Source organism: Anser anser (genome assembly GCF_964211835.1).
Source record: "Anser anser genome assembly, chromosome: 4".
NCBI lineage: Eukaryota > Metazoa > Chordata > Aves > Anseriformes > Anatidae > Anser > Anser anser.
This window is the reverse complement of record NC_139724.1, coordinates 67885310-67906801: the sequence shown is the minus strand read 5'-3', so window position 1 is coordinate 67906801 and position 21492 is coordinate 67885310. Positions and strand designations below refer to the sequence as shown.

At 41.2% G+C, this 21492-nt stretch overlaps 1 protein-coding gene across 9 annotated transcripts in view; it reads right to left on the bottom strand.

Annotated features, from left to right (window-relative positions):
- The window catches only part of LOC310899152 (uncharacterized protein), a 36772-nt gene extending 18260 nt beyond the window's left edge, over positions 1–18512 (bottom strand). For 5 of the 9 annotated variants that reach the window (XR_014584045.1, XR_014584046.1, XR_014584047.1 and 2 more), the window contains exon 1: positions 17511–18512. Coding sequence is in view for 3 of the 9 variants with exons in the window: in XM_083835211.1 (XP_083691337.1) it covers positions 17039–17116 (78 nt within the window). In the remaining 6 variants the exon portion in view is untranslated. The other 4 variants (XM_083835211.1, XM_083835209.1, XM_083835210.1 and 1 more) reach the window with 2 other exon arrangements.
- Positions 18513–21492: the final 2980 nt, after the last annotated feature.

Here is a 21492-nt window from a genome sequence, read left to right as displayed (position 1 = left end):
AACTTTCATTCTGCATATTCTATCTCATTGCATTTGGCAGGCAGAACTTGGTGCTGTAGAAAAGAGTCAACTCATTATACTAGGAAAACAATTGCTGAGCAGCAACACACATTTTCTCAGTTAAATTATTATTGTATAGCCTTATTTTACAGCTAGGCTAGACAAAGCACCAGAGAATGTGCAATAGGGAAGAATACCCAGCTGACAGTATTAAAAACAAATTTTCTTCAGATGTGTTTTATCTGCAGAAATTTTCATAAGCTTGTTGGGAATCTTAATATTTGAGGTGGAAAACGCCCAGAAGTCTGGCAGCTCTGCATAATGCACTTACTTAAAAAAACAGTAAGACTATAAGGTCCTTCGAGATACTGAATGCTTTATGAATTCTAAAACATGTACGTTTTAATTTGGTATGTTCTTTTAGAATTTCTTTTAAACATTTTCATGGAGTAAATTGCACAATAATTATTTTAATTGCAGCTGAAATTATTGAAAGCTGAAATTTTAACAATCCTTAAAATTATTCACATTTTTAACAGAACTGTTTTTTTGCTTTTCACAGGATCTCAAACACAGACATAAAATACTGTTGTACATCTTAATTCACTAAGCTCCAATGAAAAAAAATGAGACCCAATTTGTAAAAATAAATTAGTAAAAATAGATGTTTGACAAGTCCCCGGCAATGTTAAAAAAAAAATAAATAAAAAATCTTGTTTAAGAACCAGATTCTTCATGTAGTAGTTGGATGAGAGATATCAGATGTGAGATCAAATGAGGGAGGGACAGGTGGGATGGAAGGAGAAAGGTTTTCTCCATGAGGACAGACCAGACAGAGCCGTGACTTGTTTCAGTTAAGTTAGTGAGAAAACATGGGCATGGTTATATGCAGTACAAAGGCTTTGGGTCTAGAGGCTTTGTTTCAGGGGTTTCTACAGCATTTAGCATGTGTTTGGCACTAGTATAGTACTGTTATTAGCCTGTAGACCTATTTGACACTATCTGACAGTGTGAGAAGAGCTGTCAGAATAATGCATTTTCAAAAATGTCTTAGTTGGTTCAACTTAAAGAAATGCAGCCCTTTTCCCTGGGAGATTTTGATGAAGTTTCCCATGGACAGAAGTCCAAGGAAATAGATTTGTCCTTAGTATGGTGTGGATGACTTCAGAGGGCTGCCATTCCCCCTATAGCAGCTTGAGGCAGCCAGCTACACAAACTCAGAAGTACACTAGATAGTGAAACCAGCGTAGAGTTTGCAGAAGCAGATACTGAGAATTCTCGAGCTCTGCAAAATATTAATAGTTGAGATTTTTTTTCCAGTGAAATGTGGAAGCAATTAGGACACTAAACGTGACAACTGCAAGCTGTTCAAGTTTTTGCAATCATACAGAAAGGCAGCAATGACAATTGCATGGCACATGCTTGCTTTTGTCTGAGGTCAAATGCTATTTCAGTTCATTTGAGACGTTGTTTTAATCCAATGAAAGCTGCACGGGCTTTGCTGTTGACTAGGCCATTCTGTGACAGTAGCCAAAGTAGGGGCATTTGTCTTTTGATCTGCACAAATCCAGCCTACAAGTGGTGAATAGGCATAACAGTAATCCCCACTCTGGGAAAAGGTTTTTGGACTTCAAATTTAACTGTAAATGTGACCAGCCCTAACTCCATCACCAGAATTGACACCAAATGGAAAGGCATCACCTGCATCTGTATTCTGTATAGATAGAAGAATGTAACAGTAGAAGTGTAAAGAAGAATGTAACAAAACCCAGATGCCAGAGGAGGGTCAGTTCAGACCCAGTTTGTGCCTATTGTTTTCTATTAGCAGAATTGAACTTATTTGGGTTAGATCAGAGAGTCATCCGTTAGTGACTAATGAGCAACATCTATCGAGAAATGCAAAAACAATATGTCTGTAGTATGGCTCAGATCACCATGCTGTTATTCTGGATTTCTATGCTGATTGTAAAAGTGGTCTGCATCATCCTGTTAAAAACACTTCAGCTATAGATGTAGAAACTATAGACACTCATATTTGTCTCTGCAGATCTTGGTTTTGTCCTTGAGATACATAAATCATATGACTGTATATTGTGCTCACAAGGGAAAATACTCATGGTACTCCACCAACAAACAAAATAACTAGGTTGAGAGTACCACCAAGTCAAAATAATATATCTTTGTTCCAAATATGAAGACTGGTAAACAAAAGCCATTGTGCTGTTGGAGGGAAAAATTCAGCCAGGGCCCTGTGGGTTGGAGGAGCAATTTTAAAGAAATTGGTTCTACTCTCTCATCCTCTCTAAAAATACATAAAATTGTTCCTGCTGTTAAATTACCATTTGCTGGTACCTGGCAGACTCCTAATTGATTCGAGAAAACTAATTCAATGCAATGAATTATTTGCAAGTGAAGAATCTGAAATATCTACTTTATTAATATTTTTGATTGAAATATAGTATTTTATTCAGATGTCTCAGATAAGAGCTCGTTATAGTCCAGAAAAGTAACTTGAAGGGTGAATAAAACCTATCCCTGGAGCAAAAGCAGCTCAGCAAGTAGTCACGCCAGGCATGAACTTGGCCCAGGGTAACTCTGCTTATTTCACTGGCACTGCAACAGCTTAAACTTATCCAGACAATTCAGAGTTATTCCCAGCTGGGGGAAAGAAAGAAAATCAGAAAATCCAGTCATGGTTTGGAAGCAGCTCTTTTTTTTTTTTTTTTTCCTGCTAAACTAGCTTGACCTTTCCTAGGAAAATTCAGAATTTGCCAGTTAGCAAAGTTTCAATCAGACCTCCACCACCTACCTCTGCGTGAATTGATGTTCAGCTTCCTCCCCTCCTGAGACTGACCTTCCCCACCACAGTCTGCTTCTGCTGGCAGAGACCATATCGTGCCCTCCCTCACACCTCCCACAGTTTTGTCCAGCTGAGGACAACACCTCAGCACCAACAGCCCTACCTACCCATCCACTTCACAGAGGAAGGAAATGGGCACCTTTTCCCCCCAGTGAAAAGCCCTTTAAAAGAAAAGTAGGAACTATTTTTTTTTGTGAGAATCCTGTTTTTCAGTACTTGCAGTTTCTTCTGCTCGTAGCCCATGCTGATGGTCACACGTAAGACTGCCTGACTCATAATACAGCATAAGGAAACTTGCTCATGGCTCTTTGTAAGAAAACTCTTCAAAACAGAGCAGTTTCCCTAAATTCTACATTGGCTTCTCCAGGAACACATCCCTCTAACCAGGCACTGTCATCTTTGACCTGCATGGTACAAAGGTTTTCCAGAGCATTTTTAAGATGTAAGGCACTTCAAAGAATACCTGCACCCTTCCAAACACCTTCTCAGTTCCCAAAGAATTGTGCTTGCAGAGTCTGTAAAGCCACCCTGATGTGGGGTTTACTATAAGACAAGATCAAGCACAAGATGTTCAGTCTAGCAAAATACAAGACAAGAATTTATTAGGAAATGGTGAAGACCTACAGAGATAAAATAGAAAAAGTCAGATTCTCAAAGTCCTGCTCAATGACCTACACCACCCAGTTCTCCTGAAGGAGAAGTCCCTGCAAACTCTGGACTTTGCTGTATAGGACTGTGCCTTCACATCAGTCACCACCCTTTGTTTGCATCCCTATTTGGTCAAGATGCAAACAGATGCTCCAAGCTGATCCTGAAACCTATAATATTTTTCTCTTGCTTGATATATCCTTGAACATATATAACCACAGCTATGAACATGGAAATGAGATGCATTCTGCTCCCCTTTTCTTTCATAATCAGCAATTATGGTTTCACTTCAATTTTTGAGTTAACTATAGCATGAAGATTCGTCACTCCTCATTAATTTTCTCTTATCTTCTTAACTTGACTTCATTTTTTATCATATTTTTTCACAAGGCATTTCATTCTAGCCTTTTCCCACCTGTTGTAATACATTAAATATAATGTATCTTGAGAAACAAGGACTAAGAGAAGACTTACTAATGCAAAAGACTCCAGGTTGTCCCTAGCATTTCAGATCTCAGGCATCATATAGTGACAAAAGAAATGATAAAATTGAGGATGGGGTGACTGGACTGAGTCACACTATCCCCGCACCATGTGGATTGTAAGGCTCACATACTTTATTTTGTATTTATACCCCTTAGTAGTGACTCATGCAGCAATAAAACCCTATGCTGACTGAAGCCCTCACTACCAACAGTCTCAGCATCATCCTGTCTAACCTGAGGCAAGCGTGACACAAGCCTCACACAGCAAGAGCTGAAAATATTAACCTCCAGCTCGAAAAATCAGTGGGATTTTATATCCTGAGCTAAATATGCTACAGTCTCTGAAGGGTCTCTTTCTGTTTCTTATCTGCATCTTACGGACACTTCCTGGGTGAGGTGGGGGGCAACACAGCTTTTTGTTTAGTGATTGAATCTGTTTTTATTTCCTGATTAAGCAATTTCCTATTTCGTCTACAAGCACAAGAGAGATTTTGAAATAGAGTCTAATGACAGGTAATTCTCAGTTCAACTGCTAGAAATTCAACAGCATTGAGAAGTTTCAGTTGATATGAGATATAGATTCATTTTGTCCCTCTAACACTCCTTTTGGACAGCAACCTAGACACAAAACGGATATAAAACACTGAAATTCAGACTCGGTATTATTCAATACTTACATCATATAGGCATGAGTTATAGCACACAAAGTTGAATGGTCAGACCCAGTGATACCATATTTTCTTTATCCAAGACTATAGTTTCACAGGACAATGGTTTGGATAAGAAAGCCAACGTGAATAGCTTTTGCTGGAGTTTTCCCCATGGGAGTCTCTGCTCAAGCTGCCGTGTCCCTCCTTGTTTGTGATCAGCACAATCAGACCCAATCGCACTGTCAGCTGGATCATTTTGACCACTTATCTTGGCCAAGCCAACACACTGAGAAATCACACTCAACCACAATCAGATGAAACAGAATAGTCTGTACTAGAAAAAGCAGTCAACATATGACTATCTACATCAAGACAGAGATATATTTTAGCAGGAAATGTCTAAGCTGGACATAACATTAGCCCTCAGTGATGACTTTCACTAAATTGTGTGGTTATCCTGGCAGCCTAGAAACCATGGCATGGCCAGGATGATGTCTCCCTCATCATGACTTACATGGGTTGTGAGAATAGAGCACACTGAGGAAAATATTCCTATATCCTGGAGAAAAATCTAAGATAGATAAACTAGCCTCAATGGAAAATATTCAGTCATCCTTAACATCGCAATTCTTTTATTTAAGAGAAAGCAAATCTTGTGGCTTTAGCGGGGGGTTAAGAAATACTGGTTTGCTTTTTGAAGATTATTTTCTTTAGTTTTGCTTAGGGTATTTCTTTAAACTATATTTTCAGAAAGCCTAAACACTCAGCACCAAGAATTTCTACTGCTTATAGGGGATCCAGTTCATAGTCTCTCTGTGATTATTATGAGTTTTCATATCAGTGCCTCGGCATTCCCATTACATATCTATCCAATAAGCTTTAGATTTCTTCATTTTATCCCCCCCCCCCCCCCCAAAAAAAAAAGGTAATATATGAGATTTTTTGCCAATGACTCAAACTTTTCCACTGGCAAGAAGAAAGCAGGACAATTTTGAGCACTCTAGCTCATAGTCTGTGTTTGTCATAGGTACATGGCACAAAAAGCACCGGTTATGCAGACACCTGGTCTCATACTGCCACAGCCTAGTGAGCAGAGGAGCCAGCTGCAGAACACCTGCCACCCAGCTGTAGCGCCGCACAGTATGGATGGGTATAGACACAATGTCTGTGCAGAAAGATCAGGTTCGATGTGGTCCCAGGGTAAGGTCTCACTCATTTATAAAGAGCTGAATAGAAACAGATCAATAAATCGGTAAGTACTAGCTGCACACAAATAAGCACTTTATAGCTTTCAAAGTTTTGTGCAGTTTTGCTGATCGTATGATTATGACATGAGTAAGATTAAATTATAGTATCTCTACTTGCCTGTTGGTGCTGAAATCCAACTGAAATTCTAATTTAACTAATATAGTGCAGGCATAGAAAAAAAAGTCACATGATTCTGTCAAGCTGGAATAGATGAATATTACAGTGCTCTGTGTGGCTCAGTGTCACAGCCTGTGGTACATTTACATGGGGCACAGCCTAGCAGGCCGTGAGGCCTGAGAAATTTGTGGTTTTATCTCAAAGGAAAAGTGATATTCACATTCAGTTCTTACTAATTTCTAGAGGTTTTCCTCCATGTTTTTAGTTCATGACGCTGCATTCAGTCGTACCAAAAAATTCTGTTAAAGCACAGATTTTTGTGGGAACACTGAGCGCTGCCTTCTGCACTGATGCATCAGTCTGATTCAGGGTGCAGTTCATTCCCCTCATCTGCCTTTTTGTGAAAGGCAGCGGAAGCCAATGTCACAAAAAATAGGAGAATGAGGCTTACAGGTGTTTGAGAAAGACATGGAAGAAGATCTTACAGCATTATATTAGAGGTGCCAAACTGCAGTCCTTGAGGTAAGGTCTTCTAGTCAAACGAAAAGCTTTTCCACTACAGCTGAGATGAACGGACACTAGTGGGAATAGCTGGCTGCATGGGGCTGTTAAATGGAAGACAGTAATGAAGGCTTTATATTCAATATGGAATAAGAACTAAACAAATAAATTGTTTGTCTTCGATCCATTTAGTAATATCTCTATATTAGAAGGTGGAAAGAGAAAAAAGCTTACCTTCGGACATGGAGCAGAAGCCATAAAGGTTTAAAAACCTATCAGTAATCAGATACTTCTCACAGATATGAGGTTCAAAAAGAGAAAAATTTCCATAGTCAAGAGCTGCCCATGGTCTTTGTCCATTCACAGATCCAGATCCCAGCAGACCATGCCATTTAGAAGAACAATAAATTCTTTTATTTCCCAGAAAGTGCTGAGATAGGACTATTTCCAAGACAGGAAACCTCTGACAAATTTGCAGTCTTTGTCAGGCATAAGGCAGTAACCTTGTATTACCTGTGGATTAAAGACTTTCTTTGAGAGAGAAACTTCCCCCTCTGATTTTAATTACTTGCATCATCCTATCTTATTTACTTACATCACAAAAAGTTCCATTCATAGCCAGCACACACAGGTAGTTGATGCCCCCCAAATGCTGCAGCATACATGGGCAGGAGGACAGAGGAAAAAATTAGCATTGTTCTCAGTTTGTAAGTGAAAACCTGAGATGGGAAAAAGGATGAAATACCTGCATCCATGGCAGAAGAGTTCTACTATAAAAATATCTCTTCAGTTTTCCACCACAATCATGCAGCTAAACTGCACACCTTATGTTGCCTTGTATTTGGACAAGGCTCAAATATTATCCGGGAATTGGAGTATGCAGTACTCTTCCAATCATCCTATCACACAGCTTGCAGTTTAATTCAGCAGGATCCTCAGGATTTTTGAGGTTCCATTACCCATTTCAACTCTGACAACCTGATTTTAGCAGCTGTCTGTTGCTGATTTCCCACATATTATCTTTCCAGACGATTGCAGGTACCTGCAATGAATACAGTGCGCACACACACGAATAAATAAAAATCTTGTGATCAGCAGCTGTTCATCCTGAATGCACATAGGAGAGGTCTAAGCAGACAGCCATATTCTATAATACGGAAGAGTTTCATTTGGCTTTAGTAAGACAGAGCTGTGTTTTAAAGTGAGGAAAGAGGGCTGGCCAGGGAAAGCTTCTCTGAAAAATATTCCCTTCAGAAAGGCAATTACTTGAGTAGGTCAAGTTTTTCATCAGGCTTTGAACCTGGCAATATTCTGGGAGACTTTTTAAGAATATTTCCCTTCAGTCTACCAAAAACCTGTTCTTGCAATCAGCAGAGAAATCTACATTCCTGCTAGTTGGCACCAAATAAGAAGCACAGAGTTGTTGAAGCACAGAGTTATTTTCACTAGTGCTAGCAGGCTGAATTTCCCCAGCTCTCCCAAAACTCTCCCTGGCACTTCAGGGATGCCAGGGACTGGATTTATGCTGACTCCATGTAACTGGATGGATGGAAGAGGTCGCTTCCAATCTTTTAAAAATTATTATTTCAGAATTAAGTAAGAAATGAATGTAAAGGGCAAGTAAAGAGTGAACCAAGAGAAAACAGAATTTTCTTTACAGAAATATCACTGGTCACCTGTCTAGGTCAAAATGCTTGAAGTAAATAGTCAAGTATTAGGAAGGCAGACATATTCTTGCCACAGAGGGTTGGACACATATTGACAAAAGTGCTTCACAGAATTATCCCATGTGAATAGAGTGCATTAAATGTGACATGCAAGCCTGTAAGCCACCCTCTAATTATTAGGTACAAGGAACTGACACTACATGTTTTTTACCTAATGTCTACAGATTGCTGATTTTCACACCTTCCACTGCAGCAGCTGATACTGACCTCCATCTAACTGATAAATGAGATAGTCCTTAGGTTCATTCTTCTGTGCAATTCCTATGCAAAGCAGAACATTATTTAGCAAAGGTAAGCTGGAATAAAAGCCAGCAAATAACAACTACAATCCAGGAAATGTTGAGATTTATTTACACCAGGAAAAAAAGTTTAAATTCAGCAGATACTATGGCTCATCATTCTTTTCATATAAAGATTTATTTTGTTTCTGGGTGGAAATCCACAGCTAAAAGTGTAAGTCAGAAATTTAAACCATGCCTCTTGTGACATTAAACTACTTCTCCCACTTGCCATTGTAGGATTGCATAGGAAGGAATTGTATAGTCCCAGGCAGGAGGTAGGGTTGATGGAGACGTTGTGTAGGAGATTAATGGGACCCTAGCTCATCTGACACTTCCTGTAACTGCTCATTCTGAAGGGTTTAAGTAAGGTAATACATTTGGATTACCTAATTTTGAAATCCACTTTAGTCAGTCACTAGTAACTATGCATGTCACAATTGTATTGGGCCTGTGACAACATAATCCTTAAGGCTAAGAAGTTACAGGAATTACCGTTGGTTGTCTAGCCAGCGGTAAACAGACAACTGGATGGGCTGAAGAATAGTGCAGAAAGCTTTAACCTTTGTTTAAAAAAGGAGCACCAACTGCAATAGGAAAAGGACTGACTGCCTGGGCAGTTTCTGAAAGACTTGCAAAAAGTTAAGAATGTCGTTGAGGAACATGCCTACAGAAGACCTACCAGAAAAGGCCTATGGACATTGTCACTTTCATATACCGGCTGACATTGCGTCAGACCTCTACACCTATCTGTTGCTGAAAAGCTTCTCAGCATCTTCACAGGCATCAATGCACTGCATATTGTGGAAAGTCGGGAACTACAGGGAAACGGTGAATTTTCCAGCATTTGTTGTTGCGCCCCACACCAACTAGATGCTGTTTACAAGTGCAGTGCTGCAAATCCTGATAAAACACCAAGTAACATAGCAGTCTTCTCTGGCTGCAGTTAAACAGGCTCCCAGGAAGGTGCTTGGACAGTGAAAGCAAATGAACAGAAAAAGCAAATGGAAGTTTTGTTACAGAACAGAACCTTTTGCTTTCAAGTGCAAAAAGGAGTGCTGTAGCCCTTGTGAGAGCTTAAACCAGTGTATTTGTAGGGGGAACAGATAATGGTAATTTGTTCTTTTTTAATTCCCACAATCTTCACATAGAAAAACAAACAAATAACAAAAACTAATAATAATAATTAATAATAAAACAGAGTTCAAAACAAAGTTGCAATACCCAGGCAAATCACCCTCATGGATTAGCAGCCATCTTAGTTTATGTGACTAAACAAATGGTCTGTATTTCAGAAGTCAGGCTTTCAGGAGATGTTACTGTGTGCTTTTCAAAGTGTTAAGCGTGTCTGCTTCTTAAAACTAGTTATAATAGCCAACTGTCATCACTAACTAAGGAAACGCATTTACACCTGAACCAAGTGCTGCAGCCTTGAACACTTAGTAAGACAGCAAGCCCTGACCTCAATTAAAATGATGAAGAGCACCAGGTTACTCTATTCTCCATCCATACTTTTGTTGATTGCAGAAGATGCTGCTGAGTGCACAGCACTGTTATGAAGTCAGGACATTTATTTTTGGCTCATAAATATTAATTCAAGGCACTCAACCTCAAACATTTGAAAGTCTTGGTTCTTTTTTATTATTATTCATTACACGATATTTTAATTGGAAATAAATAATTACCAGAATATTAATTATGTTCAACTCTTTTGGAATTGTTATGAGTTTATCTGCACACAAAGAAGTACTGAGAGTGATGTCTGTATATTAAAACAGGCAAATGTCTCACTATATTGTATTAAGTATGTAAAATACATATTTTGCATACAGATGTCTGCTGGATTACATGAAGTATGTTTCTTTAGGACTAGAGCTGTAAGACTACCTGAGTTCTCCCCAGCTATAGCTTCTTTTTATGAAATCGAAGTAGGGCAGAGGCTCTAATTAGTTTCAAATGAGAATGAAAGTTCTGTCAGGCTTGACAAGGGCATTTTGAAGAAAGTTGATAAAATCTGAAGTTGACTGATAAAACAGTAACAACATATTGTTTCAGTGGCATCACCTGATTTTGAAGGATCAAATTATCCCTGTAAGAAAGCCAGATTTTGATAAAACCAAAGCAGAAAAACAACAGAAACTTGAACATCTTCTGACAGGAAGTCCCTGCTGAAGCATCCTTCCAAGACCTGCAGTACTGGAAGAATTATCAATGCCTGGGATTGCTTCTCATGATACCCAAGGTTTGCCAAACCTATGGGCATAAAGAGTTGTCTAGTAATACTGATCCAAACCGTTTCAGGCTTTGTTTCTGGGTGCAAAGAAATGTAAAATATATATTAAAAAAATCTTCGTAGAATAGAGTTACCTTTCTCAATTCATTCATTCTGTAAAAACTTTGGTGTTCTTTATTTTTATTTTAAAAGCACGTGATTTGTAACATGTAAGTAGCAACAGCTTCAAGAAAAGGAACGAGCTATTCTCCTCTGTGACGAATTTTCCATCCCCTAGGAAATACCTTTTTCCTTCTGAAACTTGTTATTGAAGTTTTCCATATTCAGTGGGCCAGGGTGTACAGCTGCTCAGTAGTTACGGCTGACATATCCTCCTGATATTCTCAAGTAGGCTCCTTGTGCTACTGTACCAAGTACTGGATCATTCATACAAAAGGAGCAGCCTCTGAAGGGACAACTGGGAGAAGGACACTGAGATCCCCTGTCCCAGATGATTAAGACCATCTCATGAGAGACAAAGAATCACTCCAAATCTTTGCAGTAAGACTAATGAAGACCAATGCCTTGCAGCTGTAGTGCAATTCCCCCAGCTCTGCATCCCCCTGCAGTAACATCAGCTCCTCTCCATGTCCTCAGCAGAACTGGGAGGTGTGTAGGTTTGCCACTTGGCTGCTGCCGCCATCAAGGTGAAGGATGAAGGTAAGGATGAAGCCAACATCCTGAGGGCTGCCCAGGGACCAGGTGTCAGGCAGGGCTGGCATGGAATCCAGAAATCTTTGACATTCCCAGCTTTTTACCAGATGTGATTGGAACTAATCAATGAATGGAGAACATTATGGACTGAAAGGCCAAGAGGAGGTGGAGAGATTTCTGAGACAGTGCATGGGTAATTCTCGTTTCCTTAGAAAAGAGAGTGGGGAAAAAGAAAAATCTTTATTTTTATTCTTTAATTCTTAACAAAAAGCCAGGCTTTTGGAAACTGGAAGAAACACTATGTCTGTAAAGATTTCTGAGCAAAACTTCATGCACTGATGTGCTAGCACAACTGCTCTGTTCCTTGACCTCATTTTCCTGCTGAAAATGTCATTTCTGGTAATGGGCTTACAAGTCTTAGTGCTGTCGAATTCTATATGTGGACACTTGCTTAGATTTCAAGAACATCCATTTCAGCAGGTCATTTGTGGTATGGTGAAGAAGCATGAAAAAAAAACAAACAAACAAACTATGCAGGCAGTGACTTAATCATATACTGACATACTTACTGAGGAGAGGCAACTACTGCTTTCATAACAAGTCATAAGACTCAATACAAGTAAAAACGTGGACAAAATTACAAAATTATATCCCCAGCCTCACTTCTAATTCCAAACTCTCCTCTGTTTTTACAATGAAAAAAAAGTAAGAACCCTACCAAGCCTGGAAGCAGGGCTGTACTGTAAGCACACGTGGAAAGAAAAAGCTGTTGGCCATGTTCCGAAATTCTTTCACAACTGTCATACAAGGCTATAACTTTTTCAGTGAAATAATGATGCTAAAAAGTTTACTTTGGGCAAAGCTTTAAGAGTTGTTTTTTTAGTACTGAAGTTTTAGATGAAGGATTCTGTTCTGGAGCAGCACACAGAGAAAGTACAGCTCAGAGCATCATTTTTGCTCCCACTCTGACATAAATGGGCGGCTTTGAGAGGTGCCAGATCCCTGGTTTGTTGTCACAGAGCTGCCAAAATGCTCAGTGCAGTTCATAGTGCCCAGAAGGGGATCCTGCAAGGAAACAGGCAGCAGTGGGGCAGAGCCAGGCTGGCAAAACCCTGAGTTTCAAGGTTTTCCTGCCACCCCATACCTGACCTACTGAGCTATCCAACTGTCCTCCCAGTTATGCACAAAACCTATGTCATTAGTGTGTTTTAATGAAACTTCATGCCACCTGGGTAAGTCACACACTTCCATCTACAAAGCCTTAGACCCTCTATAACACACTGCATTTTTATCCCTGGAAGTCCTTGATCCCGCAATTACTCATCTGACCAGTGGCTCATCAGTCACAGAACCACAAACCAAACTGCTAAGCAGACCTCTGGACCAAGCTACATGGTAATGCAGAAATAGCCCAGGAGCTCTGGAGTCAGCCCTGTTGGTCACCACAAATAGAGGTTTCAAACCCCATTGATCAGTCAAGTAGGAGTGAGGTGCAACACACGTGGGGTGGAACAGGGCTACTTTTATAGGCATTAAGGAAACCCAGAGATGGGTACGAAATAATTTACAGGTTGAGATTTATGATTAAATGAAAAAAATCTACCCAAGTAAATAAAGGGAGATTTATCTATTACTATTTGGAGACTCAGAACCCAGTCCCAAATCTTAAAATTGAATCTTCACAGATAAAGGTAGTCTGGAAACATACAATCAAAATAATAATAATAATAATAATAATAATAATAAATTATTATTAAGTCCTAGCAAACTCTCAAGAGTGTAACAGTTTGGAAAGCTGTCCTCATTTCTGTGTTAGGAGTTCTTTGTCATTTGTCTAAACTAGTTAATAAGATTTCTTCAAAATACCTAAAACTAACTTTTAAATTAATGGGTACAAATAACTTTATGAAGCATTATACATTCATTAAAATATTAAATACAACTTCTCTTCAGATTACCAATTTATTAAAGCTCCCATTTGTGAATATTACTAAAAACGTATACGAAATCTCATTTTCTATTTGGTTTTAGAAGAACAGATTTAAACTTTCCAATTAGATAATACTCGTGGATTTTTGTGAAGGAAAAAGAAGAGTCTCATAATACTTATTTTCAGATGAGGGAAAAGGTAAGCTATTTTATATGCAAATATAACTGATCTCATTTAATTGTTCCTGAGGGAAATGGAAGATCAGTATGCAAACCTCTTGCCAACTGGTAGTGCCTTCAACCTCCTAATTTTTTCCTCTCAGGACATTACTTTATAACTGCACCTTCCTAATGGAAGGGGCACAGTCCTGCAGGATACTGTATTGAGTGTCTACATCCCCCCGAAGAATCAGCAGTGACTGAGGGTGGTGGGACTCAGCCCTGGGAGCTACTCACTGCCCTATTTGCCCTATTACAGAGTGAAGTGCTTAAAGCCACAGACATCCAACAAAACAAAAGCACATTTCCCCAGAACAGTGCTACAAGTATTTATTAGCCTATCCTCAGGGAATATGTTTTAAAAAGGCATGCAGTGACCCAAATGATCATACTAACAAATCTGCATGAGACATCCTTTGCTTACATTTCAGTTTCATACTGTTCCCAAAGCAAGTAGTAGTAGTAGTAGAAACAATGGCTAGGCCGGGGAAGAAGGCGATGGCCCAGCTGAAGTGCATCTACACTAATGCACGCAGCATGGGTAACAAACAGGAGGAGCTGGAAGCCATTGTGCAGCAGGCAGGCTACGACTTGGTTGCCATCACGGAGACGTGGTGGGACCGCTCCCACGACTGGAGTGCTGCAATGCCTGGCTATCGGCTCTTCAGGAGGGACAGGCAGCACAGAAGGGGTGGTGGCGTGGCTCTCTACATTAGAGAATCTTTTGATGTTGTGGAACTCCAGGCTGGGAATGATAAGGTTGAATCCCTGTGGGTTAGGATCCGTGGGAAGGCCGGCAAGGCTAGCATCCTGGTGGGGGTCTGCTATAGACCGCCGAACCAGGATGAGGAGACGGATGAGGAGTTTTATAGGCAACTGACAGAAGTTGCAAAATCGTCGGCGCTTGTCCTCGTGGGTGTTCAACTTCCCGGACATATCCTGGAAACACAACACGGCACAGAGAAAGCAGTCTAGGAGGTTTCTGGAGAGCGTGGGAGATAGCTTCCTGACGCAGCTGGTCAGTGAACCTACCAGGGGTGGTGCCCCGCTAGACCTTCTCTTCACAAACAGAGAAGGACTGGTGGGAGATGTGGTGGTCGGAAGCTGTCTGGGGCAGAGTGACCACGAAATGGTAGAGTTCTCTATTCTTGGCGAGGCCAGGAAGGGGACCAGTAAAACTGCTGTCTTGGACTTCCGGAGGGCTGACTTTGAGCTGCTCAGGACGCTGGTTGGCCGAGTCCCTTGGGAGGCGGTTCTGAAGGGCAGAGGAGTCCAGGAAGGCTGGGCGCTCCTCAAGAAGGAAATCGTGATGGCACAGGAGCGGTCCGTCCCCACGTGCCCAAAGATGAGCCGGCGTGGAAGAAGACCGGCCTGGCTCAACAGAGAGTTGCGGCTGGAGCTTAGCAGAAAAAAGAGGGTTTATAATCTTTGGAAAAAAGGGCGGGCCACTGAGGAGGACTACAAGGATGTAGCGAGGCTGTGCAGGGAGAAAATTAGAAAGGCCAAAGCTCATCTGGAGCTCAATCTGGCTACTGCCGTTAAAGACAACAAAAAATCCTTTTACAAATACATCAACGCGAAACGGAGGACTAGGGAGAATCTCCATCCTTTACTGGATGCGAGGGGAAACCTAGTTACTAAGGATGAGGAAAAGGCTGAGGTGCTTAATGCCGCCTTTGCCTCAGTCTTTAGCGGCAATACCGGTTGTTCTCCGGACACCCAGTGCCCTGAGCTGGTGGAAGGGGATGGGGAGCAGGATGTGGCCTTCGCTATCCATGAGGAAATGGTTGGCGACCTGCTACGGAGCTTGGATGTGCGCAAGTCGATGGGGCCGGATGGGATCCACCCAAGGGTACTGAGAGAACTGGCGGAGGAGCTGGCCGAGCCGCTTTCCATCATTTATCGGCAGTCCTGGCTATCGGGGGAGGTCCCGGTTGACTGGCGGCTAGCCAATGTGACGCCCATCTATAAGAAGGGCCGGAGGGCAGACCCGGGGAACTATAGGCCTGTCAGTTTGACCTCAGTGCCGGGGAAGCTCATGGAGCAGATTATCTTGAGGGTCATCACGCGGCACTTGCAGGGCAAGCAGGCGATCAGGCCCAGTCAGCATGGGTTTATGAAAGGCAGGTCCTGCTTGACGAACCTGATCTCCTTCTATGACCAAGTGACGCGCTTGGTGGATGAGGGAAAGGCTGTGGACGTGGTCTACCTTGACCTCAGTAAGGCTTTTGACACCGTTCCCCACAACATTCTCCTCGAGAAACTGGCTGCTCGGGGCTTGGACTGGCGTACGCTTCGCTGGGTTAGAAACTGGCTGGATGGCCGGGCCCAGAGAGTTGTGGTGAATGGAGTCAAATCTGGTTGGAGGCCGGTCACTAGTGGAGTCCCCCAGGGCTCGGTACTGGGGCCGGTCCTCTTTAATATCTTTATTGATGATCTGGATGAGGGCGTCCAGTGCACCCTCAGTAAGTTTGCAGACGACACCAAGCTAAGTGCGTGTGTCCATCTGCTCGAGGGCAGGAAGGCTCTGCAGGAGGATCTGGATAGGCTGGAGCGATGGGCTGAGGTCAACTGCATGAAGTTCAACAAGGCCAAGTGCCGGGTCCTGCACCTGGGCTGCAACAACCCCAAGCAGAGCTACAGGCTGGGAGATGAGTGGCTGGAAAGCTGCCTGGCCGAGAAGGACCTGGGAGTATTGGTGGATAGTCGGCTGAATATGAGCCAGCAGTGTGCTCAGGTGGCCAAGAAGGCCAACGGCATCCTGGCCTGTATAAGAAGCAGTGTGGCCAGCAGGTCGAGGGAAGTGATTGTGCCCCTGTACTCAGCTCTAGTGAGGCCGCACCTCGAGTACTGTGTTCAGTTTTGGGCCCCTCGCTACAGGAAGGACATGGACGTGCTCGAGCGAGTACAGAGAAGGGCGACCAAGCTGGTGAGGGGTCTGGAGAACAAGTCTTACGAGGAGCGGCTGAGGGAGCTGGGCTTGTTCAGCCTGGAGAAGAGGAGGCTCAGGGGCGACCTCATCGCTCTCTACAGTTACCTGAAAGGAGGCTGTAGAGAGGTGGGGGTTGGTCTATTCTCCCACGTGCCTAGTGACAGGACGAGGGGGAATGGGCTAAAGTTGCGACAGGGGAGTTTTAGGTTGGATGTTAGGAAGTACTTCTTTACCGAAAGGGTTATTAAGCATTGGAACGGGCTGCCCAGGGAGGTGGTGGAGTCACCATCCCTGGAGGTCTTTAAAAGACGTTTAGATGTAGAGCTTAGGGATATGGTTTAGTGGAGTACTTAGTGTTAGGTCGGAGGTTGGACTCGATGATCTTGAGGTCTCTTCCAACCTAGAGAAATCTGTGAATCTGTGAATCTGTAAATGCATAACTCACAGGCACAGTCAGGCACTCAGGCAAGACAAATAATCCATCACCAGGCAGCTTAAATTTTATCTCCACCTCTTACCTTGCAGGAAATCTCTATAGGGTATCTTGTAGTCAAAGGCATTTTAAAATTACTTTGTTGTATCAACACAAAAGCCATACCATCAATTTACAGAGGCTGGCCTCAGACTAGCACAGCTGGGTTTAGGCTGCCTCAGAAAGACATTTTTTCTGTGCTTTCTCATCCAGTTGAACACCTCCATGAATCTTTCTCAGAGCAATAGCAAAGCATTCTTGTCTCTGCTTACTTAATTTGTCCACTTTACATTTTATATACAAACCTACATCTCCTCTAATTTAACTAAACACATCATGAAGTCCCAATACTTTACTAACCTCCAAAAAAGCAGATTTACTCTGTACTCCTACATAAACCTTAACTGCCTGTTTACAAAAGAGACTTTCAAGTCACATAGCATAGTCAAAGTCAGGAACACCCACTCAGCATTTTGACCCATTCACCACAGTTATGCAGTTCACTTTTCATCACACACCTTTATATCAGCAGATGAGTAGAGAAACAGCAAATGTTTCTTTTCTCTTGAATTTGCTCTGTGACTGGCTGATCTCAGCACAGAGAGTTTAAGGAGCCTGTTACATGCACCACTGCTGTGGCTTTAACTATCTCTTCCTCTTCAGGTGCAAATTGTGCTTGTCTGAAGAGGCGATTTCAACTGTGTTCAGCTGCTCACATGCCCACCCCAGGCATATTCAGGCTCTCCTCTATCCCCAAGCACCCTTCAGCCACCACTTATGCTATGCTGTCTTGCAAGACAAGGGGGGTTCAAGTGTGTCTCAGCCTAACAAGTAATTCCAGGCTCAAGAAAATCCTGATGAGCACTTGGGGATGTAGTGAATTTAACACTAGATGAACCAAGGAGGTACACCAGCTCCAAGTCCATCCTTCAGTTGAGGGCGATCATTTTATAACCATTACAAAGTCTGCTACATCAGATCCACAACAGTTATCTGAAGCTCCTTCTTTATGACTTGAAGAGCATCACATTGCTGTTCTTATTCAAACCCAAAGAAGAACAGTACTCTATACATGGATCTATGGATTAAAGCATTTGTCAAAAAAATCCATTACCATGTACTAAAACGTGTTATTGAAAGAGAGACAGAAGTTGCTATTCAGCTGGAAGTGAGAGAAAGAAAACACCTGCACCTCTGTCTCAGGTTTTGCTACTTGTTTTCAAGACTGATTTTTATATAGATTTCCAGCTTTTCCATCTATGTGCAGAAAGTCTAGAAATTGGTGGAGATTTTAAACAGACTTGAAAGTTCCCATGAATCCTGGGAATTGAATGAGCACACAAGAAGTACTGATGTAATGAAGTGGTGGAAATTGTATTAGGTAATTTTCAGCTAAACAGATTGAGAAAGAAAATTGCAACAATTAAGTAGTTAAAACTGAAAGAAAGAGTTGAACATTATAGCTAAGAAAATACTTGTGCATAACATCATCTTTCTGCTTGAAGCCTCTTTCTTGACTCCTTGGCTTCCTTCTAAGATAGTAGCTGTCAGGACATCATTGTTTGAAGAAAGTACTTGCTAATCAGACAGTAATTATAACCTACTTATATTCTAGAGCTGTCCAGTTTAATGTGCCAGGTTAAATTTAATTTGAATTCCTTCTGCTAACTTATAACAAGTTCGTCAAAGTGGCTTTGTATACGTTTTTATTTTGCCACAGCATTGCCAGTCCATCGGCCCAGCTTAGTAAAAACAAAACTGAAGGGAGAAAAAATAATTAAATCTAAAAACCTACATGCCCCAGTTATTGACCTGAGGCAGAAAATCTTGAAATTGACATGTCAACATGCTCTGAAAACTGATAATCACACAGACCAAATCATATAGTTTTGTGATGTTTATAGGATTGAATTGTCACTAGGGTTAAATGTTATTTTTTGTAAAAAGCTTGAGATGTCAATAAGACATTTATCAACTCAATAGATACAGATTTTTCTAAATTTCTTTCAGAAATATCTTGTAATAAAATACTACAAGTCTTGCAACTAAGGCTATGCACTTCAGTATTGCTAGATCAAAATCAAATGAAGTTCCTGCTAGTCTAAGCCCTCTACATTTAAAAAGATATTTTATTCTAACAGTACCAGAGTGGTCAGTGGATATCGTTGTATATTTCACTATGAGCAATTGAAATGTGATTCTGTATTTTGTTTTCATATTGATTCAGTTTTTAGCAACTGCAGGGTTGTTTTCACTATTTGGCTGTACTTCCTTTACTGTACTCACTCAGCTACTTGGGTTTCCCACAGCTTCTGGGTCATCAAAGCTGTGGCAGGAGTGCAACCAGTGGTACTTTTGCCCAGCAAATCAAAGAGCTGTACAAACAGTATGGTAGCCTCCACAGTCCATGTAGGAGCATCACGAGTTGGGGCTGGAAATAAAGTCACAACATATGTCGAACATTCATCCGGAAGACAGGGCCAAAATAAAAGTGAACTAAAGACAGATACACCTACAACATAGCTCAGGTCAGACTGAGGTTTGAGCTTAAATAAGGATTCTGGGCCCATGGACAAAGGTTGAGGACCGGTCCCAAGGCAGGCCAGTCAGGGATGTTAAGGCCTGTTCATGCTCTTAAGGCCCAGGCAGTTGGAAAGCAAAGGATGAGAAGGGAGGCTGGCTGTGGAGTTCAGGGATTTACTGAAGAGTAAAAGTGGTAGGATGGTAAATCTAGGAAAAAAAAAAAGTCATATCATGGGGAGGTACCAAATAAGAAGCTAAGAGTGGAACCCAGACAGGTGAAATGCCAAACTCCATGGAAGAAAGAAGAGATAGTACACTGTAAATCAAAAAAAAAAAAAAAAAAAACCAAAAAAAAACAGAACATAGTTTAAAAAGCAAATGAGGTTTGGGGGGAAGTAGGATGAATGGTGCAATGCAGAGGTAAACCTGAAATACCCCACAGAAGCTCAGACAGTCAGGGCTGTGAAACTGTGCTCTCTGCCCAAGTTTAAAGGTTTCTCACCTCTTTTGTGTTGTTGGTGGAAGTCTAGTAGTAAGTCATATTCCATCTCTAGTGATGGTCTCCAGGTAAACCAGCAAGTCACTGCTCTCAGGTGACAGTGAGCAGTGTAATAACAGCATAGGCTTTTTGATGACCCAGCTGAAAGTTAACATCACATTTCTATATTTTAATTTCTGTTTTGAATTAGAACAAACAATGCCCTCTATTTAGAACAAACAATTCAAAAATTCAATGCCTATGAAATTCCAAAATTTAAGTAGCTGTTCCACTTATTCTGGTTCTCTTCAACCCATGAGTTCCTGCTTTTTGATGAAGCATAAAATCATGACACAAAACATCTTTTTCTCCAAATTGTCTCCAATTAAGCACACAAATGAGCCTTTTCTGCTAACTCCTCTGTATTGTTCTGCTCATTTGTTAGACAATGGAAGTTCTATGGAGAAAAATACAAGAGTAAAGTTACACTTTTAACCAAAATGCAACTGAAAGAATGCCAGGAGAATGAATTTGTCCACTGCAGTAGCTTTCATATATATTCTGAACAAGTTAGTTACAAGTGTTTGCCTTAAGTTCGCCTTTACATTTTCTGCCTAAACTTCCTCTCTATAAAATGGGAAATAAGAGGATGATCCTATTCCAGGAGATGTACAAGTAAATAATGGTTTTCCAAACTGATTCTTTCACTTTACAATGCAGAGTCATTAATAATGAGGAAAAATTGAGGATTACTGAACGAGTACAACCCATCTTCTTCCTGGATTCAAGCGGGAAGCTAAGGAAGGAGCATCTTTAAGCATTGTATGTGGCTAAAGAGCATAAAAGAAAGCTTATTCATTCACACCTGAATTGAGATTGCACAGGCAATTTTATTTCCAGCATTTCCTACTCCTGTGTGATTCCACTATCTACATAATGCTCTTTTGACCATTTCTTTTCATCTATGATGTTACAGTTACTGTGGTCTTGTACATACTTGCAGCAGGATAAATGTAAGTCCAGCTGGGGATGGCGAGCCCTTCCAGTATGCTTACTGAAGTTAAAAAGATGACTTATGTGAATAAAAGTTTTATGAACAAGGGAGTATGTTATTTAGACCTCTCATTACGTAACCGTTATCCTCTACAACTTATACTTTTAGAAATGTAGCTAACTGTGGGACGCTTATAGAGTATATTGCTGTTTCTAAGAACATTAAGAATTTTTAGAATATGTAAATAGAGTATGAATTCAACAAACCTGCTCATTTTAAAAGTCCCAGTAAGAAATATAGGTCGGCAAGACTGAGGGCTAAATTTTACTTTTGTCTCTACAAAGACCTCCCATTGACTTCTGACAAGTCTGAGTAGTCTGTCAAATTAACATACACTTCCTATGTAGACTTCATTAATCTACACAGAGTATGTCATGCATCAATATTAAAAGTACCTTAACAAGGACAGAGAGTAGAGACTAAGGGGGAATACTGTGCAGCAGGT